The 10,598-nt window shown below is 45.5% G+C and overlaps 1 protein-coding gene across 1 annotated transcript in view; it reads right to left on the bottom strand.

The window, feature by feature from the left end:
- LOC106807054 overlaps positions 1-9,777 on the bottom strand; it is a gene marked incomplete in the record, with an annotated part of 14,314 nt that extends 4,537 nt beyond the window's left edge. The window contains 12 exon segments of the mRNA XM_014809281.1: positions 1,750-1,797; positions 2,681-2,858; positions 3,418-3,845; positions 4,150-4,344; positions 4,536-4,554; positions 5,292-5,381; positions 5,779-5,940; positions 6,235-6,332; positions 6,672-6,758; positions 7,084-7,180; positions 7,531-7,581; positions 7,975-9,777. Of these exon segments, the coding sequence (XP_014664767.1) occupies positions 1,750-1,797; positions 2,681-2,858; positions 3,418-3,845; positions 4,150-4,344; positions 4,536-4,554; positions 5,292-5,381; positions 5,779-5,940; positions 6,235-6,332; positions 6,672-6,758; positions 7,084-7,180; positions 7,531-7,581; positions 7,975-9,117 (2,596 nt within the window).
- Between the last annotated feature and the right edge of the window lie 821 nt (positions 9,778-10,598).

The raw sequence follows: 10,598 nt of genomic DNA, 5'->3' as shown, positions 1-10,598 counted from the left end.
TCCCTCCCTCCCTTCCTCGTCTCCCTCCCTCTCTATCATTCTCAATCTCACTCTCACTCTCGCTCTCTCTCTCTCTCTCTCTCGCTCTCTCTCTCTCTCTCTCTCTCTCTCTCGCTCTCTCTCTCTCTCTCTCACTGTCTCTCGCTCTCTCTCCCTCTCTCTCTCTCTTTCTTGCTCTCTCTCTCTCTCTCTCTCTCTCGCTATCTCTCTTATTCTCACTTTCTCTGTATTTAACCAGCAAACTCAAATACCTACCAACTGTGGGATATCTTTGTAAAACCAAGCATTCCAGCCTTCCACAATTGTTTCTGGTTTCTTTCCACTGTAAAGCTATCGAAACGATAAAATGAATTCAGACGCACGTTCTCGAATACATCACTAGTTCACGACTCCTACTCCTCGTGTCTCACCACAGTAAACCGTACAGACAGAGAAGTACAACATAAATGAAAAACAATTACGACATAAAAATGTTATAAACATTATATTTAATAAATGTTTATAACATTTTTATAACACGAATGCTTTATTTTTAATGTTTTCATTTTTTTGTTACATTAAAGGTTTATTACATTCATGTTATAAACATGTAATATTCATAAATGAAATACATATAAATGGATGGGCAAGATGGGTGGGCAGCGGCACACACCAAGGCCATAATGAAAATATTGTTTGTTTGCCCTCACCCGACTGACCGGCAAAAAGGGGCCGACTCAAAAAACTTTGCTGATCTATCCCATTCTTTCTTCTTTTTTTACAAATTGTATCAGTGTACATTATGTAAATATGTAGGCAATACATTATATGTACCAAGCAAAACAAACATTCAACATAAAAGGTATCTCCACACAAGCACACCCAAAAAAAGCCTACTACCTACCCAAACTTTTCAGCCTGGGTCGGGTGAGGGCAACCAAAGATATTTTTAATTGTGGCCCAGGCACCTACCCCTGAAGGCTCTATCTAAAGAATGGTCTAAACTCAACATTGCACACATAGGAGGATATATAGCACCTAGAAGCATTAAGGATCAGATTTCGGAAATGGTGACACTCTCCCAGCTAACTAGCTGCAGGATATGAAGTTGAGGTCAAGTAGAATTATTAGAATTATAAGAATTAGAATACTGTATAAGCTGTATATTTCGCGGTGGTTTAATTTTCGCGAATTTCGCGAACGTGTCCCAGACCGCGAAAATAACAACACGCGAATAATTCATACCAAATAATACCGAATAAATCATAATTCACCGACCGCAAAATTAACCACTCGCGAAATTGTACGTCAAGTCTGAATTCGCGAAAATATCTGTACGCGAAAAATATGGCGTATACAGTACCTCCTGGAGGACAGGTACGACGGGCGGCTGGCACTGCTGCAGGTAGAAGATAACCATCAGAATGTAGGCGTAGGACGAGAGGCTGCCCCGAGATGCATCGCCTATATCACACACCTGCAACGCAAACGCAGACGGTGTTAACAGTAGCAACATTAGCAACAGTAGCAGTAGCAGCAGCAGCAGTCTCCTCTGCTATCCTTCTACAAAGCTCTCATACAAAAAAATGTTACTTTGAACATTCTTAGCAAATAGTTCCATGTCACAGCCTTAACTGTATAAGCTCACATACAAGAAATGTCAAGAAAATATTACTTTGAACACTCTTAGCAAATAGTTCCATGTCACAGCCGATAAATTCGACATGCGAGGAATATCACTACGAATGCTGCAACTATAACAAAACTTACTTTTTCTCTGAAGCCCCTGGCCAAGATTGTGGCTTAAATTGAAAGGATCTGCAAGTCACACATACACATATAAAATCAGTACATTGTCTAACAAATTGTACATTGCATACACAAAAAATGCCTAAATGCAAGGCAATGAATATTATTGTGAATTCAATTAAAAGTACAACGTGCAGATATGATATATACTGTCAGGAAGGCCAAAAAAATCACTGAGTATTAGTATCAGACTATGAATCTAGATCAGCACACCTGCGATCAGATGCTACAAATTGCCAGGGAGAATTCTTCACGCTATACAGGTTACATTGAGCTCTACATAGTCAAGATGCGTTGGGGGATTGTTAGAAAAACAAGCACGGAGACAGAATGGCTAGATAAGCATACACACATGCATGCACGCACGCACGCACGCACGCACGCACGCACGCGCAGTGAGAATACAGTAGACATCATGACACAGATGGTCGAGGAAAAACTAGGAACAATTACATCCACACTCGCCTGCCTGGACACCCTCTTGCACACGCAAACACGCAAGTATGCACACAGAAACAAAGGGTGCGAGCACGTATGGCAAGCATTTTGTATCGTGATTCGAGAAACCAAGTTTCCTCGCAAGAAATCCGGTTTCGTGCTCGCAAAACCTAGTTTCTTGATTAAGAAACTAGGTTTCTAGCCAGAAAAAGGTTTCCAACAACGTCACTACACACAACGCAACAATGAATCAATGCAACAATGCAACAAATCAACAATGCATTGAAACCGCTTACGTCACGAATCCTAGATACGGGCCTTAGCAATGACGAAAGTGGGTTTCGAGTTCTGAAACTGGGTTTTGAGCTTGGAAGCGAGATTTCGAGCACTGAACCTATCAGAATTATGATACAAAATGCTTGCCAGACACACGCACACATGCAATCACGCGTACCTTCGATGGCTAGCGTCTTGAAGTTCCACATCTTCTCAAAGTGCATGAGTGGCTGCAGCTGCCTAATGCTGACCACCTGCTCGTTGAAGTTGAATCGTTCCGTGTAGAAGCGCAGCATGCCTAGCCACAGCTCTCCACATGTCTGCTTATTCTTGTTCAGGTGGGGCCACACCTTGTGCTACGTGGAGGGACAAGCAGGGCGCGAGATTAGCAACGGCCCCACAGGCATACGCCGGCAAATTATTTGGAGGGCCAGTAACATTGGCAAAACACCGGCCCTCCGAGCCGGTGGGTTCAGCTGTGTTAGCGAGTACCTACATTTTTATTTATAGCATTAATGAGCAAGTAGCCTACATTGCTGTTTTACTTGATTCAAACACTTCGGACATCATTCATGATCTGCATTATAGTCTGTTCAACAGCTACTATGCGATGCCACACACTACAAGCTTTTTTTTAATTATCATTTCAACTCTTATTTTAGGTCCATTCTGGTTTAAACAGCAAACAAAATTTGTGAGGGCTGGTAGCCCTCTGGGCCGATGCAAAAAATCTGAATTTCATGCAAGCAAACCATATCTGTATAATGAATACTGTTGAGCATGAACGTTATTAGGTGACCTTGCTCTCTCCCTCCCTCCCTTCCTCGTCTCCCTCCCTCTCTTGTCGTCCTGCTGACCTTGATCGTTCGCAACGCTCCCGTTCCGAGGATCCGCGAGCGGGGAAGGGGCGCGTACGTCCGGATCGATCCCGCTTGCATCCGGGCGCCGTGAAACCTCGCCTGCGGCCGTCGTCTCGGAGAACGCCTCGGTGGCGGACTCCCGCATCATGACAAACAGCTTCTCAAAGACGTCGCTGCTCTGTGCTGGCTCCTCCCCCGGCGCGGCGGCGCGCTCGCTCTGCGGGGTCGGCAGCTGCGCAAGACGGCCGCTGGCGACGATGGCAGGGTCGTCCAGCAGCTGCGGCGTCGCCACGGCGACGGGAAGCGAGCGACTTGTCGTTGCGTCTGTCCGAGGGGCGGCATCGTTCCTCGCTGCTGGAGCCGCATCCGCTAACTTCCTTCCATCTCTGACTGCTGCCCCCTCTTCCGATTTGGTTCGACTTTCGGTCTTTGGGGATTTGATGGAGTCTGTTTCGGCCAGCTTCTTGCCTTTAGTTACCTCAACTGTAGAATGCAGTAATGCATGTTATACATACATTAATTTAATACTAGCAGCAAGCCTGGTGCTGCCCAGGAAAAAGGTAGACTCCATAAAATGAAGTGATTAACAACACATAATCCATACAATATATATATATATATATATATATCATATCATATCATATCATATCATATCATATCATATCTGTCATTAGCAAAAACTAGCACTGCAATGTTGAGCACAAACAGTGAGTAATGTAATTATTAGCTATGTCTGCAGTTTCTTTACAATATTCTGTAGCATGATGGGCAGTGACTTTGAACATACCTTGCTGCGCTTGTAGCTCTGCTCTCAGGTCTAATAAGAGGATTGACTCTGAGTTTTTGATGCAGGTGAAAAGGGGTCCTTCCACAGTTTGTGGTACACCAAAGTACTTGTAGGCCCCTCTTAGCCTGTCATAGATGTAGTCCCACAATTTTGGGGCACTGAGAGCCCATCCTAAGTTTCCTCTAGTATAGGGATCTAAAAAAATATAAAAACCAGTGTATAGAAATGAAACAATTAAAGAGTTAACAGTTAATTGTAATAAACCAGTATTAATCCAGGGTCATCTGCAATATATTACTCAGGAAATAAAACTGCAACTACACCACATTCTCTCTGCATGTCCACGTTATATAGCACCTAGCAAGGATCCACAAAGTAACATATACCTTTGATGAGACCAAAATGCTATATTAGGATTTTTACCAAACCATGGAATGACCAGGTACAAATTTCGACCCTAGTTTTCCAAGTGTAGAGGCAGGGGTTAAGTTATCGTTTGCCAATTCGCCAAATGTGAATTAAAGTTGAATTTGGCGAAAAAATGTCATTATAAATTTGCCAAAAAGCTAAAGCTAATTAGGCCCTTCAGGCTGAACTCAAATTCTACCCACTAGAGACCGCTACAAGCCTATTCGTAGGCCGCTCGAATTCTACACAAGATCGCTACTTGTACCTTCTATATAGCAGCAGCAGCAGCAGCAGCAACAACAGATCACCAACGGAAAAGCAGATGGTGACTTGCATGCAGAGTTGTGCCAAGAGCTGTCAATGACTGGGCACGCCTTATAGGAGTGTATGTGTAGGAGAGGATTCACTACAAAACAAAAGTGTCGTTTATCACGGAGGAATTGACAGCCGCAATTAATATTGCCTTCCTAGTAAACTGCACGACGCAATACAATGAAGCTATCTATATGATCTTGTATAGACAGGTCCACAACACCACAATATATGTATGAATAAATGGACGACAGACATTACAGGGCAATATCCTGTGAAAATCGCTACACTGTGCAATAAAATAAAGAGGGTACGAACTTTAATTATTATTTATCAAGAAATCTACCCAGCGTATTTCCGTGCGTTCTGTGCACCTAACTGCAACATGCCGCTTGGCCTGTGCCTATTAGAATAGCAATTACCTTGGCAAACACTTTCATGACGTAGCCCAGTATTCTCACTCGATCGTCGATCTCAGCATAGGTGCTCAGCAGGGAGGTATTGTTCTGGGCCTGCAAACAGCGTCGCGGTAATATAAGCACCTATGTTACAGCAACTCAAGGCACGTTATAACTCTGAGGTCAGTTGGTAGGCTACAGCGCTGGATAGGGGAGGGGAGGAGGGGAGTACTGCAGGATGGTCATTCGCTCCTGTACACCCACCAGTAGTGAATAAATAAGTTCATTGGATTTCGTTGCAACTATGAATTCATATTTATCTTGTGTTAAATCCAAGAAATTAACTTACTATCGAAATTTTCGATCTCCCTTCGACCTCCCTCCCTTCCCACCTGCTGCCACCTATGGTGACATCTCTACCTGATGAAGATTTCCTGGAGGGAGATCAAAAATTTCGATAGTAAATTAATTTCTTGGATTTAACACAAGATAAATATGAATTCACACCCACCAGTAGGTTATAGAGACTGATGTCTCCCTCCCATTGACTCCTTCTGTGCTTGAACTTGACAATAGGCACCTTTGCCGTAGAGATCGCACAGACGTTGTACAGCCCCTTGCAGCTTTTCAAGTGCTTAGCCAGATTTTCAATTATGTCAGCTTGGTTGAGACCCTGACAAAAGCAAAAACAATGAGGAATTCAGTATGTAATTCACAAGTCATGGATTCAAACTTGTGATGTCATTATTGAGCTCCTTATGCCCTTGCTATTTAATGCATTTGTTATGACATAATAACATATAAAATATATTCATTCCAATTAACAAGTTTCTGATTTATGCCAGTAGGACCGCTGATATTAAACTTCGAATGATGACATTTCATTGGCACCTTAATCATTAAGAATCAATAGAACATACACAGGAAAACCTTCATTTATTACAAACAATATGCAAATTATTATCACCTCGCCACTGGAATTCTGAAAAGTCATGCATATGTCCAAGTCACTTCCTCTGAATCCGAATCCATTGACAGAGGAACCAAACAGACATAGTTCAGCATCTACAAACAAGAAAACTTAATATCAACCAAAACAGACGGGCACATTAGAACTCATATACGATTAAAAACAACAGATACAAGAAAACTATATTATAACAGGTGCTTACATCTAAGTAAAAACGACTTGCTTCCAGTTCCATAAAGTAGTAAAAATGATCATACAACAATGGAACACACTGCTATGCCAAGAAAGCATTGTATAATAAAAAAATTCACACTTAAAGTTTGCTATACCTCACAACAACAGACCACTCTGATCCCTTAGCTCTCACTCTCAAGCCTGCCATTGTAGCTTACATAAACTGGAAATGACATTATAGATATGCTATATAAACACACCTGGGAAGCCTTTCCTTACAAAAGTCTGCGTTTCAAACAGGACTCTGCTTCTCTCTTGCAACTCTGCAGTATCTGGTGCATATTGGTCTGCATGTGGAAAAAACCGCCTACAATTATCTTCTGCATTACAGTTAAACCTCGATTATCCGAACGAGACGGGCGGGGAGTATTTTGTTCGGATAACCGATTGTTCGGAAAACTGATCTGATCGTATTACCGTTAAATATTCACGGGACCTTGAGATCTTGTTCGGATAATTGATGTTCGGATAACTGAGGTTTGACTATATGAACGGTTGTTAAAATACAAGCAGAAACACAGGTAATAATTTTCTAGCGTTACAACGTAAATTTCCAGTCTATCCATGCAAAGCATCTCTTGCTGCTGGCAATCACACATTTATTATGCTCACCTAGAATTGCATAGCAGATAGAATCCAGCATTTTTAAGTATCCCGTCTTCATGGGAGGTAGCGGGAGCAATTCTGGGATTATTTCATCCGGACAATCCTGTCACACAACAATTTGATGACGAATAAGCGAACATAGTGGGATGCTTAAATTCCAATGCCGATTGTATGCAATAATGGCATTCTCTAAACCTACTGAAAGCATGTGCGAACACATACCAATGTGCACACTACTGCTCTGCAGAATACAGCAATAAAAGAACCACTTGTTGGAGTAACTTCAACCCGAAGTGCCCTTAGATGCGTAGATAGTTTGATTTAAAACAGTAAACATTACAAAGACATTACTGGTAACTAACAAGTTTAAATAAAGACATACAAATCAGAATACATAAATATGAATACGTTTTTACTCTGAATTAAAATCGTAAATGTCTGCTATCAACTCACATTATTCAGATGACCGCTCTTCTGACAAAATGAGCAAATTAATTCAGGTGCCTGGAAAAAAAACACAGTTCAGTAATAATTATATCAATCAGCACGGCAAATTTGAGGAAATATACTCAACTCGTTCTAAACGAAACCACACCTTGATATCTTACATAAGCACCTCAACTGTACTTTATTTACTGTTACCGACTTTATTCTTAAACATGAATTTGTTTAAAAACAATAGAATATACAATCATTCAGTAATAATGACAATAGTACCAAGACGTATGAAATACGCAAGCATGAGTGAGCAATACTTGTGCAATAACGAGACAGCAATTAATCACACTCCTGTCCCTCACTCCTTTAAAGAAACTCTGTCTGTCACCCTGCCCCGATGCACAACGTAGTATATCTCTTTTATGCGAAACTACGATGGATTATATAGCAGCCTCTCACCTCTCCATTCGTGAGCTCGTCCACTCCAAACGTGAACTGAAGATCAGACTCTTTGAGGTCCTGCACGAGTTGATCGGAGTACGGCGTGCCTGACGACGACCCCTTGACAACCGCATCCGCATCCGACAGGCAGCGTTTCTCCACGAGGTCGGCGAACGACGTGGAGGGCGACGCCGGTGCCACCTTCAGGAGGCGGCGCCACGCATCGTGCGCTTCCAGCAGCGCATTGAGATCGCACGAGTTCTCGTCGTTGTCGCACCAGCCGGCGGCTGCAGCGCGCGGGCACCAGTCGGCCAGGTAGTCGGCTAGCGTAGACGTCGTAGCCTCTGCGTCCGACTTACTCACACCGACCAGCGACGACAGCATCGGCAACAACCCGTGAGCAACGCACGCCTGCTGGTCCGCTTTTAGCGCTGCCAGCGCGTAGAGGAGTAACTCGTTCAGCCGGAGAAGGCAGCTCTCGTTCTTTTTCAACATCAGTTCGCCGTTGAACGACGTGAACGCGGCGGCGAAGTCGTCCAGGTTCACGCGCTTCCAAAACACGACTAGATAATCAATCAAATGCACCAGTAGTTTCGCAGGCACGTGTAATCGTTCGCCGGTCAGGCAGCTGCAGAACGATTCGAAATAGGAGTGGCACTTGTAGTACGACTGCATGGCCAACTTCACTTCGAGTTGATCGCCGTTCCGGTACCCGATGCGTTCTTCCCCGCCGAGCGAATTCGCCGCTTCAGGTTTCAGCGACGTTATCACAGTCACCCGTCCGTCCGCGGCGCACGTCTCCTCGACGACCTGCCGCATATGCAACGACACGAGCGCCTCTACCTCCGCGGAGTCCAACTTCGGCTGCGCGCCGCCGGACACGTCCACGTAAAACCGACTGCTGAGCAGGTGCCGGCGCAGCGTTGTCGCCGCCATCTCGCCGCCGTCGCGCTTCGCGAGCACGTGCGACGCGAGGAGGGACTTGATCGTGGGGCAGCGAGGGTTGGACGCCGCCTCCCTCTGCAACAGGACGAACGCTGCGAGGATGAGCTGTGCCGTCGCACTCTCGCGCCCGGCGTTCAGCCGCGACAGCCGCGCCCGGCTGTTGAAGTAGTGACTGATCGTGCTCTCGTCCACGAGATCCGACGCCGCCGCGAGCATTCGCACGAGGTGCAGGGCTAGCTCGGCGGGGACTAGCAGCGTGGGGCTGCCGTGCGCGCCCGCCACTGTGCAGAACAGCAGCAGCTGCGCGCCGTTGCGATGCTCGGTCGCGTACGCGTGCTCCAGCTCCTTCCCGCTGCCGTAGCCGATCGGCTGCGCGTCGTCGCCGCCGCCTCGCAGCGCCGCGCGCCGCAGAACGATCCACGACGAGCGACGCGTCTCTTCCGCAGACTCTCCCGCTGCCGCATCAGCATCAGCCTCAGATGTCGTCGCCAGCTGTTGTTCGCTGAGAGAGCGACGCGTCTCTTCCGCAGACTCTCCCGCTGCCGCATCAGCATCAGCCTCAGATGTCGTCGCCAGCTGTTGTTCGCTGAGAGATCGACGCGTCTCTTCCGCAGACTCTCCCGCTGCCGCATCAGCATCAGCATCAGATGTCGTCGCCAGCTGTTGTTCGCTGAGAGATCGACGCGTCTCTTCCGCAGACTCTCCCGCTGCCGCATCAGCATCAGCATCAGATGTCGTCGCCAGCTGTTGTTCGCTGAGAGATCGACGCGTCTCTTCCGCAGACTCTCCCGCTGCCGCATCAGCATCAGCATCAGATGTCGTCGCCAGCTGTTGATCGCTGAGAGCTCGACGCGTCTCTTCCGCAGACTCTCCCGCTGCCGCATCAGCATCAGCATCAGATGTCGTCGCCAGCTGTTGTTGCGCCTAATTGACCTAGCGCTACAAACTTGTATACTTACACATCTTGGGGAGAAGGTGCGCAGCGTACCAAAACCAGGTCACTGCGACCTTTATTGACCTTTACCTTGACCTTGATCATATTTTCCTTCCGCTCTATAACTCGGCCCTAATTGACCTAGTGCGCTACCAAAACCAGGTCACTACGACCTTATTTGACCTTGACCTTGACCATATTTCTCTTCTCCGCTCCATACTCGGGCCCCTAATTGACCTAGCGTACCAAACTTGGTATACTTACACATCTTGGGGAGGTGTGTCGCGTACCAAAACCAGGTCACTCCAACCTTTATTTGACAATGACCTTGACCTTGACCTTCATCATATTTCCCTTCCGCTCTATAACTCGGCCCCTAATTTACCTAGCGTGACCAAACTTTGTATACTTACACATCTTGGAAAGAACACGGGGGATACTAGGGGGATACTATACATGGGGGATAGGGGAATAGGCGATACACGGGGGTAGGGGGATACTATACATGTAGTTGGCGACAACTGCCCTTTCTAGTTGAATCATGGATGATAAATCTGACAGAATTGTTGACAGACTCAGTCTATGCCATCACGTACACAATAAAAATCGGTGTTATAGTGGAATGAAACTAGACTAGACAGTGTCACACTGAGATTGACAAACTGCTAACAGTGTAATCTTGTGTGTTATGAAGTAAATCCTTGATTGTTTCTACTATTGTAATTTAATTGTCATCAATTGGTGTATAAAAGTTCAAAATTAT

The sequence above is a fragment of the Priapulus caudatus genome, unplaced genomic scaffold, assembly GCF_000485595.1.
Source record: "Priapulus caudatus unplaced genomic scaffold, Priapulus_caudatus-5.0.1 Scaffold193, whole genome shotgun sequence".
In the NCBI taxonomy this organism is placed as follows: domain Eukaryota; kingdom Metazoa; phylum Priapulida; class Priapulimorpha; order Priapulimorphida; family Priapulidae; genus Priapulus; species Priapulus caudatus.
This window is presented reverse-complemented; position numbering and strand designations above follow the sequence as displayed.